The 16,596-nt window shown below is 46.5% G+C and overlaps 1 protein-coding gene across 2 annotated transcripts in view; it reads left to right on the top strand.

The window, feature by feature from the left end:
* Nucleotides 1–16,596, top strand: part of ENTPD5 (ectonucleoside triphosphate diphosphohydrolase 5 (inactive)) — a 56,152-nt gene that overhangs the window by 26,636 nt on the left and 12,920 nt on the right. For both annotated transcript variants that reach the window (XM_073586700.1, XM_073586705.1), the window contains exons 2-5: nucleotides 13,784–14,009; nucleotides 14,078–14,157; nucleotides 14,255–14,398; nucleotides 15,773–15,848. In XM_073586700.1, the coding sequence (XP_073442801.1) occupies nucleotides 13,784–14,009; nucleotides 14,078–14,157; nucleotides 14,255–14,398; nucleotides 15,773–15,848 (526 nt within the window). The remainder of the gene's footprint in view (nucleotides 1–13,783; nucleotides 14,010–14,077; nucleotides 14,158–14,254; nucleotides 14,399–15,772; nucleotides 15,849–16,596) is intronic.

Genomic DNA, 16,596 nt, shown 5'->3' with positions numbered 1-16,596 from the left:
CAGGGCACAAGGAAGGGCTGTGTGCTAGGAGCCACGCAGGGGGCACGCCACACTGGCCAGTACACACGGCTGTACACAAACACGTGGCACTTGCCACGGCACAGGAGACGGCCAAGGGGAACCCACGCCGGGGTTCAATGCAAGGACAAGGCAAGGAACACAAGCAGAAACAGAGCGAGGACAGAGTCTAGCAGCGGAGCGTAGGCAGAAGCCCAGAGCCGGGCCAAGGGAAGACCTTGGGACTAGACAAAGAAACGAGCACTAAGGAGAGGAGAAATGGTGCGTGTGCCAGGGAGCACTACAGAGCACCATAGGAGAGAGCGAGGCAGAGCAAGCAAAGACTGAGACCATAGGGAGGAACACAAAGCAAGGAATAGCAAGGCAGAGAACACAGGGAGGACTACAAGTCAAAGCATAGCAAAAGCAAGACATGGCAAAACAGGCGAGGCAGAGAACAAAGGAAGGACTACAAGTCAAAGCATAGCTAAGGCGAGACATAGCAAAACAGACTAAGACAAAGAACAGCAGAAGGACTACAAGGCAAAGCAAGGCAAAGACAAACATGGCACGAGAGACAACACAAGACATGGCACAAGACAAGAGGCGGAATACGAGCACGGAGCGTGTGCAGAGACGCACTACAGAGCAAAGTGCAAGGGCACAGAATAGAGGGAGCAACCCCACAGACCCAAAGCCTTGCAGGGAAGCAACACAATAATCAGGCCCTGAGCATAGGAAGAGGCGGCCTGATATAGGGCATAGCACCTCCTCCTCCAGGTCAGGACCAGGGGAGCACTTCCGGGATTCTAGACATGACGAGATGATAGCAGAACCAGACAGTGCAGGATCTTAGGAAACGTCACATGATCAGGGTTTCAGACATGACGAGATGATCACCGAACCAACCAGTGCAGGATCCTAGGAAGAACACATGATCCGGGATTCTAGACATGACGGACGTGACAGGACTAAACCCCGAGACACAGGAATGGCTTCGGGACAGGCGGCCAACGACTCTTGAGGAAGCCGCTCGTCTGTCCGATGAGCATCATGATGCCAGGAGGCCGCAGTTCTCCGGATCAAAGGTGGTCACTAGGGGCCCGCCCATGGACCTGGAGGGCCCCAAACCACCGAAGATTGTAGGGGGACCAGCTAGAAACCCGGCCTACCACAGTCCCCCTGGGGCGTGATGCCACACCTGCCGTCAGCTGGGCCACCTGCAAAGACAATGCCACAACCTGACTCAGCATACCCAGTGGCCAAAGGCGGGAACAGCTACCTTCAGCCGGGCTGCTGTACACTGCTACCAAGGCGAAGCTGACCCGGCATTGGGGGCTACAACTAACCAAGGGGTGGAAGAGATGGAGGAAGTGCTGCATGAAGTAGACCCCGTGCAGATAATCGACAACAGCATCGACAGGTTGTGTGGGTTAATGGGAAACGTATGCAGGGACTAAGAGATTCCGGAGCAACTTTGACCCTTGTGAAGCCTCATCTCGTCCGGGACCAAGAGAAGACGGACCGTACAGTGGCAGTCCGTGTAGCAGGGGGAGCTATACATCGACTACCCACTGCCAGGATTCACCTGAACTGGGGAATCGGGGATGGCCTTGTTGAGGTCGGCTTGATGGAGGATTTGCCTGCAGACGTCTTGCTGGGAAATGACTTGGGGACCATGTTGTCTGCATTCTCGGTGGCCCCTCTAGCTGAGACCTATCCTGTGACCACCCGGAGACAAGCTCGAGCTGCGGAGGCGGAATCCCACTCAGAGGAGGCCCAGTTAAGACATCCCAGCCCTGCACGTATTCCCATAGCCAGACACATTTCTTGGGCCACCCCAGATGAATTTAAGAGGGAGTTACTTGAGGATCCTTCATTAGAGGGATATCGTGGTAAGGCACAGGAGGGGAGAGGAGTACTGGAAGGGGAACAGTTTGTATGGAAGCAGGGACTCCTCTACCGGATCACAGAGCAGCACCACACAGGGACGAGCCCCACTATAAAACAACAGCTGGTAGTTCCCAAGAAGTATAGGCAGGAGCTATTGCGAATCTCTCATGATATACCCTTGGCCGGGCACTTCGGCATCAGTCGCACCAGGCATCGTCTGACACAAAACTTCTTTTGGCCGGGGGTAACCTATGATGTTCGTCAGTACTGCCAGACCTGTGACAGTTGTCAGCGCATTAGCAAGAGGGAGGATGGATGCAAGGCAAAATTACGCCCCCTCCCCATTGTGGAGGAACCATTTAGCCGAGTAGCGGTCGATCTGATAGGGCCGTTAGCCAAACCCAGTCCGTCCGGGAAAAAGTATATATTGACCGTGGTAGATTATGCCACACGGTATCCAGAGGCGGTTGCATTACCTAACATACTGGCAGAGACGGTGGCGGCCGCCCTGCTCCAGGTTTTCTCACGGGTTGGATTTCCCCGGGAGATTATCTCGGACCAGGGTACCCAGTTTACAGCAGAGGTGACCAACCAACTGTGGAAGCTGTGCGGCGTAAAGTCCATTAGAAGCGCCCCGTACCACCCGCAAACCAATGGGTTGTGTGAACGCTTTAACGGGACATTAAAACAGCTCATTGGGACTTTTACCAGGACCTACAGGGACTGGGAGAAATTCTTGCCACACCTCCTGTTTGCCTATCGGGAGGTGCCCCAAGAATCCACGGGGTTCTCCCCGTTCGAGCTGGTATACGGGAGACGGGTAAGGGGACCCCGAGACTAAGTGCTGTAACACTGGGAAGGGGAGGGCCTCATAGAAGGGGTACCTTTTGTACCCTATGTGCTGGAATTCCGGGACCGCCTACAGGAGCTGACTCAGGCTGCACGTGAGAACATGCAGGCGACCCAGCGGCGCCAGCGCATATGGTACGATCGGAGGGCCAGAGAGCGCACTTTGGAAATAGGACAGAAGGTCCTGGTGTTAGAGCCCACTAAGCAGAATAAGTTTCAAGCTGCATGGCAGGGGCCCTACCAGGTAGTGGGGAAAATAGCCGACACAACCTATAATGTCGCCGATTATGACGACCCCAGGGTTATCCGCATGTTCCACGTGAATATGCTGAAGCCCTACCGGGAGCGCCCTGAAGAGGTAGTGGCCATCTGTGCACCTGAAGCAGAGGATTTAGCTGGACTTCCCTTGCCGGATGTCTTAGGGGAAAGGACTCAGTCTAAAACATGGGACCAGGTACACTTGGGTGAAGACCTAGGCCCCCGGGAGAGACAGCAGGCGGAGGCATTGTTGAGGCTGTGACAGAGGATGTTTTCAGAGAGACCGGGGTACACTCGCCTGGCACAACACAAGGTTGAGACCCAGGATCAGACCCCCCTGCGACAAAACCCCTTCCGCGTCCCTGAGTCTGTACGAGAGGGGATGCGACAAGAGATACAAGAGATGTTGCGTTTAGGGGTCATTGAAGAGTCAGATAGTCCCTGGGCATCCCCTGTAGTGTTAGTGCCCAAGAAGGATGGGACTAGACGGTTTTGTGTAGACTATCGTAAGCTCAATGAGAAAACAGTGACGGATGCATACCCCATGCCGCGTGTGGATGAGTTGACCTGGCGGGGGCAAAGTATTTGACCACCATCGATCTATGCAAAGGCTACTGGCAGATTCCCCTTAGTCCTGATGCTATTCCCAAGTCGGCATTTGTCACCCCGTTCGGCTTATTCGAGTTTCGAGTTATGCCATTCGGGATGAAGAATGCCCCGGCGACCTTCCAAAGGCTGGCTGACCAGCTTCTGGATGGTCTCCAGGACTATGCTTGTGCCTACCTGGACGACATCGCCATCTACAGTGCGACATGGGAAGAGCATCTAAATCACCTAGAGACAGTATTGGACAGGATCCACCAGGCCGGAATCACCCTGAACCCAAACAAGTGTCACGTGGGCAAAGCAGAGGTTCAGTATTTAGGGCATTGGGCGGGAAGTGGGAAACAGCGACCAGAACCAGCCAAGATTGAGGCCATAGCTAAATGGCCCATCCCTCGCACTAAAACCCAGGTCATGGCGTTTCTAGGGACAGCGGGGTATTACAGGAAATTTGTTCCCAATTACAGCAGCGTAGCCAAGCCCCTCACTGATTTGACCCATAAGAACCAACCCCGCCAGGTAACCTGGCCCTCATAGTGTGAGGAAGCCTTCCGCCAACTAAAGGATGCCCTCACCAATACCCCTGTATTGGCCACACCCGATCCAACTAAACGTTTCCTTGTTCATACCGACGCTTCTATGTTTGGATTGGGGGCACCCGGTAGCTTACCTGAGTCGGAAACTACTGCCCCGTGAAGTAAGCTATGCGGCCATCGAGAAGGAGTGCCTGGCGGTAGTATGGGCACTCAAGAAGTTGCAACCATATTTGTATGGACTACAGTTTTCCCTCCTAACGGACCATAATCCCCTAGTCCGGCTTAATCGGGTCTCCGGAGACAACGCCAGATTGCTGCGGTGGAGTTTAGCCCTACAACCTCTGGACTTCACCATCCACTACAGACCCGGCAAACAAAACGGTAACGTCGATGGACTAAGTCGACAAACAAAACTTGTACCAACCCCATAAACTTCAGTCGTCCCCAAACCGATCCGTTGAGGATCAGACTGTGTATGCCGATCGCGTCCCTGAAAAGGGGAGCCGTGTTACGGAACTACTCAGCACCCAGAATATGTTGTGCAGTTATATGTATGGATAATAGGTTAATAGGTTCTATGTGAGATGCATATCCCTAATGCATCAGCCCACAGGCTGCGCCCCTGGGCAGCGGGGACACGATATTCTCCTTTTGTCCGCCCTCCCCCCACCTTTTTTTTAATTCCCACAGTAAACATCGGCAGGCTCCGGCCACCTGCAGCTTTTGTAATGCATGTCTGCCCTGCCGCTTTTCTATTGGCCTGCCCTCTGTATCTGTGTGATATATTCTGTGTCCTGTGAGTAAAGTGCTGTCAGACTGGAAATACAGGGAGAAACAGCGCAAATGTAACGAAGGAATTCCAGCCAGCGTCATTCATTCAGACACCAGCCAACGCAGAACGGACCTCCGAAAACATGGGGTGGTACTGAAAGAGGTACGCCAGCCTGGGTAGACCCCGTTACAGAGGGGTATAATGGGCTGTAGTGTACAGTACAGATGACTGGTATTCTGGCATCCTGTGATAGAGGGATATAGTTGGCTGCAGTGTATAGTACAAGTGACTGGTATTCTGGCATCCTGTCATAGAGGGGTATAAGGGGTTGTAGTGTATAGTACAGGTGACTGGTATTCTGGGTTCCAGTGATAGAGGGGTATAATGGGCTGTAGTGTATAGTACGGGTGACTGGTATTCTGGCATCCTGTGATAGAGGGGTATAATGGGCTGTAGTGTATAGTAAAGGTGACTGGTATTCTGGCATCCTGTGATAGAGGGACATAGTTGGCTGCAGTGTATAGTACAAGTGACTGGTATTCTGGCATCCTGTCATAGAGGGGTATAAGGGGTTGTAGTGTATAGTACAGGTGACTGGTATTCTGGGTTCCAGTGATAGAGGGGTATAATGGGCTGTAGTGTATAGTACGGGTGACTGGTATTCTGGCATCCTGTGATAGAGGGGTATAATGGGCTGTAGTGTATAGTACGGGTGACTGGTATTCTGGCATCCTGTGATAGAGGGGTATAATGGGCTGTAGTGTATAGTACGGATGACTGGTATTCTGGGATCCTGTGATAGAGGGGTATAATGGGCTGTAGTGTATAGTACAGGTGACTGGTATTCTGGGGTCCAGTGATAGAGGGGTATAATGGGCTGTAGTGTATTGTACGGGTGACTGGTATTCTGGCATCCTGTGATAGAGGGGTATAATGGGCTGTAGTGTATAGTACAGGTGACTGGTATTCTGGGGTCCAGTGATAGAGGGGTATAATGGGCTGTAGTGTTTAATATAGGTGACTGGTATTCTGGCATCCTGTGATAGAGGGGTATAATGGGCTGTAGTGTATAGTACAGGTGACTGGTATTCTGGGGTCCAGTGATAGAGGGGTATAATGGGCTGTAGTGTTTAATATAGGTGACTGGTATTCTGGCATCCTGTGATAGAGGGGTATAATGGGCTGTAGTGTATAGTACGGGTGACTGGTATTCTGGCATCCTGTGATAGAGGGGTATAATGGGCTTTAGTGTATAGTACAGGTGACTGGTATTCTGGGGTCCAGTGATAGAGGGGTATAATGGGCTGTAGTGTATTGTACGGGTGACTGGTATTCTGGCATCCTGTGATAGAGGGGTATAATGGGCTGTAGTGTATAGTACAGGTGACTGGTATTCTGGGGTCCAGTGATAGAGGGGTATAATGGGCTGTAGTGTTTAATATAGGTGACTGGTATTCTGGCATCCTGTGATAGAGGGGTATAATGGGCTGTAGTGTATAGTACAGGTGACTGGTATTCTGGGGTCCAGTGATAGAGGGGTATAATGGGCTGTAGTGTTTAATATAGGTGACTGGTATTCTGGCATCCTGTGATAGAGGGGTATAATGGGCTGTAGTGTATAGTACGGGTGACTGGTATTCTGGCATCCTGTGATAGAGGGGTATAATGGGCTTTAGTGTATAGTACAGGTGACTGGTATTCAGGGATCCTGTGATAGAGGGGTATAATGGGCTGTAGTGTATAGTACAGGTGACAGGTATTCTGGGGTCCAGTGATAAAGGGGTATAATGGGCTGTAGTGTATAGTACGGGTGACTGGTATTCTGGGATCCTGTGATAGAGGGGTATAATGGTCTGTAGTGTATAGTACAGGTGACTGGTATTCTGGGGTCCAGTGATAGAAGGGTGTAATGGGCTGTAGTGTATAGTACAAGTCACTGGTATTCTGGCATCCTGTGATAGAGGGGTATAATGGGCTTTAGTGTATAGTACAGGTGAGTTGTATGCTAGGTTCCAGTGATAGAGAGGTATAATGGACTGCAGTGTATAGTACAGGTGACTGGTATTTTGGCATCCTGTGATAGAGGGGTATAAGGGCTGTAGTGTATAGTGTAGGTGAGTTGTATTCTAGGTTCCAGTGATAGAGGGGTATAATGGATTATAGTGTATAGTACAGGTGACTGGTATTCTGGGGTCCAGTGATAGAAGGGTGTAATGGGCTGTAGTGTATAGTACAAGTCACTGGTATTCTGGCATCCTGTGATAGAGGGGTAATAATAATAATAATAATAATTTTTATTTATATAGCGCCAACATATTCCGCAGCACTTTACAATTAAGCGGGGACATGTACAGACAATAAATTCAATACAAGTTAAGACAATTCAAACAGTGACATTAGGAGTGAGGTCCCTGCTCGCAAGCTTACAATCTACAAGGAAATGGGGGGACACAGTAGGTGAAAAATGTTTGTTAATTCAGGTCTGGCAATTATAATAGGGATTTTCATATAAAGCTGCATGATCCGGTCATCATCCCGTGTGTTTAAGTGCAATAGACAAGTATCAAGTGCAGTTATCATGTGCATGAAGGGTGTGGAGACAGATGAATAGTAGGGTGCAGATTCAGAATAATATTTGGAAGGAGGGAACAGGGCAAAGTTAGCTTGCTGGGTAGTTGATGTGGTAGGCTTGTTTGAAGAGATGGGTTTTCAAAGCGCGCTTGAATAGGTCAGGGCTAGGTATCAGTCTGATCGCCTGGGGAAGTGCATTCCAGAGAGCTGGAGCAGCACGAGAGAAGTCTTGGAGGCGGAGGTGCGAGGTTCGGATTACGGGGGATGTTAGTCTTAGGTCATTTGTAGAACGGAGGGCACGTGTAGGGCGATAGACAGAGATGAGAGAGGAGATATAAGGCGGTGCAGAACAGTGGAGAGCTTTGTGGGTGAGAGAGATGAGTTTATACTGGACCCTGTAGCGAATAGGTAGCCAGTGTAATGACTGGCACAAGATGGAGGCATCGGTGAAGCGGCTGGACAGAAATATGACCCTGGCTGCCGCATTCAAGATGGATTGGAGAGGAGAAAGTTTGGTAAGAGGGAGACCGATCAGAAGAGAGTTGCAGTAGTCCAGGCGAGAATGAATAAGAGCGACAGTAAGAGTCTTAGCAGTTTCAAAGGTGAGAAAAGGTTGGATTCTGGAGATGTTTTTAAGATGCAGGTGACAAGAGCGACTGAGTGATCGGATGTACGGAGTAAAGGAAAGTTCAGTGTCGAATATGACCCCAAGACAGCGGGCATGCTGGGTATAATGGGCTTTAGTGTATAGTACAGGTGAGTTGTATTCTAGGTTCCAGTGATAGAGGGGTATAATGGACTGCAGTGTATAGTACATGTGACTGGTATTCTGGCATCCTGTGATAGAGGGGTATAAGGGCTGTAGTGTATAGTGTAGGTGAGTTGTATTCTAGGTTCCAGTGATAGAGGGGTATAATGGATTATAGTGTATAGTACAGGTGACTGGTATTCTGGGGTCCAGTGATAGAGGGGTATAATGGGCTGTAGTGTATAGTACAGGTGAGTGATATTCTGGGGTCCAGTGATAGAAGGGTATAATGGGCTGTAGTGTATAGTACAGGTGACTGGTATTCTGGCATCCTGTGATAGAGGGGTATAATGGGCTGTAGTGTATAGTACAGGTGAGTGATATTCTGGGGTCCACTAATAGAAGGGTGTAATGGGCTGTAGTGTATAGTACAAGTGACTGGTATTCTGGCATCCTGTGATAGAGGGGTATAATGGGCTGTAGTGTATAGTACAGGTGAGTGATATTCTGGGGTCCAGTGATAGAAGGGTGTAATAGGCTGTAGTGTATAGTACAGGTGACTGGTATTCTGGCATCCTGTGATAGAGGGGTATAATGGGCTGTAGTGTATAGTACAGGTGACTGGTAATCTGGGGGTCCAGTGATAAAGAGGTATAATGGGGTGTAGTGTATAGTACAGGTGACTGGTATTCTGGGGTCCAGTGATAGAGGGGTATAATGGGCTGTAGTGTATAGTAGTGGTGACTGGTATTATGGGGTCCTGTGATAAAGGGGTATAATGGGCTGTAGCGTAAAGTACAGGTGACTGATATTCTGGGGTCGTGATAAAGGGGTGTAATGGGCTGTAGTGTATAGTACAAGTTACTGGTATTCTGGCATCCTATGATAGAGGGGTATAATGGGCTGTAGTGTATAGTACAGGTGAGTGATATTCTGGGGTCCAGTGATAGAAGGGTATAATGGGCTGTAGCGTAAAGTACACGTGACTGGTATTCTGGGGTCCAGTGATAGAGAGCTATAATGGGCTGTAGTGTATAGTACAGGTGACTGGTATTCTGGCATCCTGTGATAGAGGGTTATAATGGGCTGTAGTGTATAGTACAGGTGACTGGTATTCTGGCATCCTGTGATAGAGGGGTATAATGGGCTGTAGTGTATAGTACGGGTGACTGGTATTCTGGCATCCTGTGATAGAGGGGTATAATGGGCTGTAGTGTATAGTAAAGGTGACTGGTATTCTGACATCCTGTAATAGAGGTACATAATGGGCTGTAGAGTATAGTACAGGCGACTGGTATTCCGGGGACCAGTGATAGAGGGGTATAATGGTCTGTAGTGTATAGTACAGGTGACTGGTATTCTGGGATCCTGTGATAGAGGGGGTTAATGGTCTGTAGTGTATAGGTCGAGTGACTGGTAATCTGGGGGTCCAGTGATAAAGGGATATAATGGGCTGTAGTGTATATTGCAGGTGACTGGTAATCTGGGGGTCCAGTGATAAAGGGGTATAATGGTCTGTAGTGTATAGTACAGGTGACTGGTATTCTGGCATCCTGTGATAGAGGGGTATAATGGGCTGTAGTGTATTGTACAGATGACTGGTATTCTGGGGTCCAGTGATAGAGGGTTATAATGGGCTGTAGTGTATAGTAGTGGTGACTGGTATTCTGGGGTCCTGTGATAAAGGGGTATAATGGGCTGTAGTGTAAAGTACAGGTGACTGATATTCTGGGGTCGTGACAGAGGGGTATAAGGGGCTGTAGTGTTTAATATAGGTGACTGGTATTCTGGCATCCTGTGATAGAGGGGTATAATGGGCTGTAGTGTATAGTACGGGTGACTGGTATTCTGGCATCCTGTGATAGAGGGGTATAATGGGCTTTAGTGTATAGTACAGGTGAGTTGTATTCTAGGTTCCAGTGATAGAGGGGTATAATGGACTGCAGTGTATAGTACAGGTGACTGGTATTCTGGCATCCTGTGATAGAGGGGTATAAGGGCTGTAGTGTATAGTGTAGGTGAGTTGTATTCTAGGTTCCAGTGATAGAGGGGTATAATGGATTATAGTGTATAGTACAGGTGACTGTTATTCTGGGGTCCAGTGATAGAGGGGTATAATGGGCTGTAGTGTATAGTACAGGTGACTGGTATTCTGGGGTCCAGTGATAGAAGGGTGTAATGGGCTGTAGTGTATAGTACAAGTCACTGGTATTCTGGCATCCTGTGATAGAGGGGTATAATGGGCTTTAGTGTATAGTACAGGTGAGTTGTATTCTAGGTTCCAGTGATAGAGGGGTATAATGGACTGCAGTGTATAATACATGTGACTGGTATTCTGGCATCCTGTGATAGAGGGGTATAAGGGCTGTAGTGTATAGTGTAGGTGAGTTGTATTCTAGGTTCCAGTGATAGAGGGGTAAAATGGACTGCAGTGTATAGTACAGGTGACTGGTATTCTTGCATCCTGTGATGGAGGGGTATAATGGGCTGTAGTGTATAGTACAAGTGACTGGTCTTCTGGCATCCTGTGATAGAGGGGTATAATGGGCTTTAATGTATAGTACAGGTGAGTGGTATACTAGGTTCCAGTGATGGAGGGGTATAATGGACTGTAGTGTATAGTACAGGTGACTGGTATTCTGTGGTCCAGTGATAGAGGGATATAATGGGCTGTAGAAGTATAGTACAGGTGACTGGTATTCTGGGGTCCAGTGATAGAGGGATATAATGGTCTGTAGTGTATAGTACAGGTGACTGGTATTCTGGCATCCTGTGATAGAGGTATAATGAGCTGTAGTGTATGGTACAGGTGACTGATATTCTGGGGTCCAGTGATAGAGGGGTATAATGGGCTGTAGTGTATAGTACAGGTGACTGGTATTCTGCGGTCCAGTGATAGAGGGGTATAATGGGCTGTAGTGTATAGTACAGGTGACTGGTATTCTGCGGTCCAGCGATAAAGGGTTATAATGGGTTGTAGTGTATAGTACAGGTGACTGGTATTCTGGGGTCCACTGATAGAGGGGTATAACGGGCTGTAGTGTATAGTACAGGTGACTGATATTCTGGGGTCCAGAGATAGAGGGGTATAATGGGCTGTAGTGTATAGTACAGGTGACTGGTATTCGGCGGTCCAGCAATAAAGGGGTATAATGGGTTGTAGTGTATAGTACAGGTGACTGGTATTCTGGGGTCCAGTGATAGAGGGGTATAATGGGCTGTAGTGTATAGTACAGGTTACTGGTATTCTGGCATCCTGTGATAGAGGTATAATGAGCTGTAGTGTATAGTACAGGTGAGTGGTATTTTGGGGTATAATGGTCTGTAGTGTATAGTACTGGTGAGTGGTATTCTGGGGTCCAGTGATAGAAGAGTATAATGGGCTGTAGTGTATAGTACAGGTGACTGGTATTCTGCGGTCCAGTGATAGAGGGGTATAATGGGCTGTAGTGTATAGTACAGGTGACTGGTATTCTGCGGTCCAGCGATAAAGGGGTATAATGGGTTGTAGTGTATAGTACAGGTGACTGGTATTCTGGGGTCCACTGATAGAGGGGTATAACGGGCTGTAGTGTATAGTACAGGTGACTGATATTCTGGGGTCCAGTGATAGAGGGGTATAATGGGCTGTAGTGTATAGTACAGGTGACTGGTATTCGGCAGTCCAGCAATAAAGGGGTATAATGGGTTGTAGTGTATAGTACAGGTGAGTGGTATTCTGGGGTCCAGTGATAGAGGGGTATAATGGGCTGTAGTGTATAGTACAGGTGAGTGGTATTCTGGGGTATAATGGACTGTAGTGTATAGTACTGGTGAGTGGTATTCTGGGGTCCAGTGATAGAAGAGTATAATGGGCTGTAGTGTATGGTACAAGTGAGTGGTATTCTAAGGTATTTTGTTGCACCAACTTTGGCTTTTATAACAGCTTGCAGTCTCTGAGGCATGGACTTAATGAGTGTCAAACAGTACTCTCCATCAATCTGCCTCCAACTTTCTCTGATTGCTGTTGCCAGATCAGCTTTACAGGTTGGAGCCTTGTCATGGACCATTTCCTTCAACTTCCACCAAAGATTTTTAATTGGATTGAGATCCGGACTATTTGCAGGCCATGACATTGCCCTTATGAAGTTATATGTCTTCTTTCAAGGAATGTTTTAGTTTTTGCTCTATGGCAGGATGCAGTATCATCTTGAAAAATTATTTCATCATCCCCAAACATCCTTTCAATTGATGGGATAAGAAAAGTGTCCAAAATATCAACATAAACTTGTGCATTTATTGAAGATGCAATGACAGCCATCTCCCCAGTGCCTTTACCTGACATGCAGCCACATATCATCAATGACTGTGGAAATTTGCATGTTCTCTTCAGGCAGTCATCTTTATAAATCTCATTGGAATGGCACCAAAGTTCCAGCATCATCACCTTGCCCAATGCAGATTTGCGATTCATCACTGAATATGACTTTCATCCAGTCATCCACAGTCCACGATTGCTTTTCCTTAGCCCATTGTAACCTTGTTTTTTTCTGTTTAGGTGTTAATGATGGCTTTCATTTAGCTTTTCTGTATGTAAATCCCATTTTCCATTAGGCGGTTTCTTACAGTTCGGTCACAGACGTTGACTCCAGTTTCCTCCCATGCGTTCCTCAATTGTTTTGTTGTGCATTTCCTGTTTTGAAGACATATTACTTTAAGTTTCCGGTCTTGACGCTTTGATGTCTTCCTTGGTCTACCAGTATGTTTGCCTTTAACAACCTTCCCATGTATTTTGTCCAGATTTTAGACACAGCTGACTGTGAACAACCAACATCTTTTGCAACATTGCGTGATGAATTACCCTCTTTTAAGAGTTTGATAATCCTCTCCTTTGTTTCAATAGACATCTCTCGTGCTGGAGCCATGATTCATGTCAGTCCACTTGGTGCAACAGCTCTCCAAGGTGTGCTCACTCCTTTTTAGATGCAGACTAATGAACAGATCTAATTTGATGCATGTGTTACTTTTGGGAATCAAAATTTACAGGGTGATTCCATAATTTTTCCCTCAGAATATAGTGATTCAATAATTTTTTCCCTATGCTTGGTTTTAAAAAGTAACCATTCCTGACTACCACATTTTTTGTTCTTGATTTTCTTTAGTGTTTCTTAAAGCCAGAAAGTTGCCATTTGAATTGACTTTAGTTTTGTGCCATGTCTGTGATCTGCTTTTTTTCCACAAAACTAAACAACTGAATTAACATCCTCCAAGGCCGGTGATTCCATGATTTTTGCCAGGGGTTGTAGTACAGGTGACTGGTGTTCTGGGGTCCAGTGATAGAGGGATATAATGAGCTGTAGTGTATAGTACAGGTGAGTGGTATTCTGGGATCCTGTGATAGAGAGGTATAATGAGCTGTGGTGTATAGTACAGGTGAGTGGTATTCTGGGGTCCAGTGATAGAGGGGTGTGATGCACTGTGGTGTATATAACAGGTACCTGGTACTCTGGGGGTACTGATAGAGGTATGTGATGCATTATAGAAGTGTTGTAGTGAGTCTCCTTCCTCTTTTTGCAGGGTGTGCATCTCTGGGAGACTATGAGACCCTTGCTTTTTGCTACTTTCTGTTTTTCCCTTCTGCCTGCCTTCTCTTTATCGGACCCCTCTGTTGCATATGAGGTGAAGTTCCCCTCGGCTCTGGCAGTGCCCAATATTTCCAACACTTTCATGTACGGTATAGTTTTTGATGCTGGCAGCACCGGGACACGAATCCATGTCTATACCTTCCGTCTGAGCAGTACAGGTAAGGTCCCATCATTCCCTCTTCCTTATGGTGTATTGCTGTCCTATCGTTTTCCCTCTATGGTTTAGGATCTTCACTGGATATTTATGGAGAGATTTTTGAGTCTTTGAAGCCAGGACTTTCTGCTTTCGCTGAGCAGCCTGAGAAGGTGAGTGGAGACGTACGCTAAGTCATACGCTGAGATTTTCATTAACTGAAATAAAGTGATGTACGCTGATGACTGCGATAATCTCCATGTTTCTTAGGGTGCAGAGTCTGTCCGCTCCCTGCTCCACCTTGCACAGGACAATATTCCTCCTACCCACTGGCAGAAAACTCCTTTGCTACTGAAAGCCACAGCTGGGCTCCGACTGCTTCCTGAACACCAGGCCGAGGCCCTGCTCTTGGAGGTGGTTGACATCGCCCAATGTGGGGTGGATTGGTGATTGTCAGGTGTTTCTGGGTGTGACTGACTGAAGTAGTTGTAATTTTTAGAGTGGAGAATTTGCAGGCTAAGGCTATGGTTTCATGTCCAATACTCATAAGTTAGCACGGATCCAGCAGCAATCCATTGGCAAATAAGTTGTGCAGATGCAACTTTTTTGTCCGCTTTTTAAAAAAAAAAAACTAATTTCAACTGGATCCTTTTTTCACTGTGAAGTCTATAAAAAATGGAGACCTTAAATATCCATCTGTTTCCTTTTCCTTTGAAAATGATCCATTATTTCCTTACTGGATCTGTTACAGCTGATATAGTACTTATAAAAAATCTGCTGAAATGCCACATTTTTGACATATAAACACTCTTAGTTGCATTTTATAGCAAAAGCTAAACAGCTTACAACACACCAAATGGCTCTCTTAGTTGAAAGTTATCAATTATGATAAAGGTGCAAAAAAATTCCAGTCTGCCAAAAGCATGTGGGGAACGTGTTATGACTAATGAGATCAAAGGGGAAATTTTTTCCATAATTCCAAAAGGTGCAAAGTCAACACTGCACATCAGCAGATGATCACCATCCCCACAGTGAGACATGGTGGAGGCAGCATTGTTCTTTGGGGCTGCTTTTCAGCAGCGGGATCTGAGGCTTCAAACAAGGTGAAGGGAATTATGAACTATTCCAAATATCAGACAACTTTGCAACAAAACCTCCAGGACTCTGCTGAAAAGCTGAAGATGAATTCACCTTTTAAAATGACAGCGACACTAAGCGACCTGCAAATCAAAAAAAGAATGGCTTTGCCAGAACAACATAAGTCCAATAGAGAATCTGTGAGTTGACCTGAAGAGGGTGTTATACAAAGGAGATGCCACAGCAATTTGACAGATTTGGAGCACTTCTAAAAGAAAGGGTCGGCAAAGATCACCAATTCTAGATGTTCTGTGCCGATAGACGCCTACTCAAAAACAATGAATGCGGTCAGAAATTTTAAAGGGACTTCAAAGTAGTTTAGGAATGTGTACATTTATGCAAACAGATTTTTTGCCACCCGAAGATATTTCAGTTTATTTTTCAATGGATTTGTACAGATTATGGGTAACATAAAAATGGAAAAAGTTCTAAAATTATTCTTTTTGGTATAATTTTTTTTTTTTACATTACAAACACCTGACTTTTTCTAGCCATTGTATATGGAGGGGATTACGGGAATCTTTGCCTGCAGTAGCACCATTTCCTCATTACCCCTAGAGGTTTTGGGAAGGCTGAGGGGAGCTGTGTTTGCTCCTAGGTATTGTGTATGAGGGTATATTGCTTCATTCTGGTGCCTCCTCTTGATTTTAGGTCCGGAAAGTCTTCAGTTCATCTCCTTTTCTGGTTTCAGAGAATAGCATCAGCATCATGGATGGAACAGATGAAGGTGAGCAAGAGATTAACAAAAAAACTGATGATCATTCATTTTCATTTGGTTGAGTTTCGGTTTTGCCCTAGCTTTCCATAACAGAAATATAAAAAAAACAATCTGGCAGCTGACCAAGTAAATGAATCAATCAATCCCCGAGATGATAGTAACTATGATAAGCACTTATGTCTTTTTTTCTGATCTATGGGTTACATAGTTACATACATACATAGTTTTGAACGCTGAAGGAAGACCTTATGTCCATCTAGTTCAGCCTATTTTTATTGCAGCTGTTCTGCATTGTTGATCCTGGGGAAGGCAAAAAACCCACAGAGTAGAAGCCAATTTTCTCCATAGTGAAAAAAATTCCTTCCCCTAAGCTGGGTCAACCATCTACCTATAATATTATGTTATTCATAACCTTCTATACTGTTACTCACAAGAAAAGCATCCATTCCTTTCTTAAATCCATTCAGTGAGTTGGCCATCACCACTTCCTCAGGAAGAGAATTCCAGAGCCTCACTGCTCTTACCGTGAAGAACCCTCTTCTATGCTGGTGCAGAAATTGTCTTTCCTCCAAACGAAGAGAATGCCCCCTTGTTCTTGTCACAGTCCTTGGTACAAACAGTTCATTGGAGTGATCTCTGTATTGCCCTCTGATATACTTGTACATATATATTAAGTCTCCCCTGAGTCTTCTCTTTTCTATAGTAAATAGACCTAATTTTGATAACCTTTCTGGGTATTGTAGTGAACCAACTCCAT

Source organism: Dendrobates tinctorius, unplaced genomic scaffold, assembly GCF_039654945.1.
Source record: "Dendrobates tinctorius isolate UK_male_01 unplaced genomic scaffold, ASM3965494v1 ptg000010l, whole genome shotgun sequence".
In the NCBI taxonomy this organism is placed as follows: Eukaryota; Metazoa; Chordata; class Amphibia; order Anura; family Dendrobatidae; genus Dendrobates; species Dendrobates tinctorius.
This window is presented reverse-complemented; position numbering and strand designations above follow the sequence as displayed.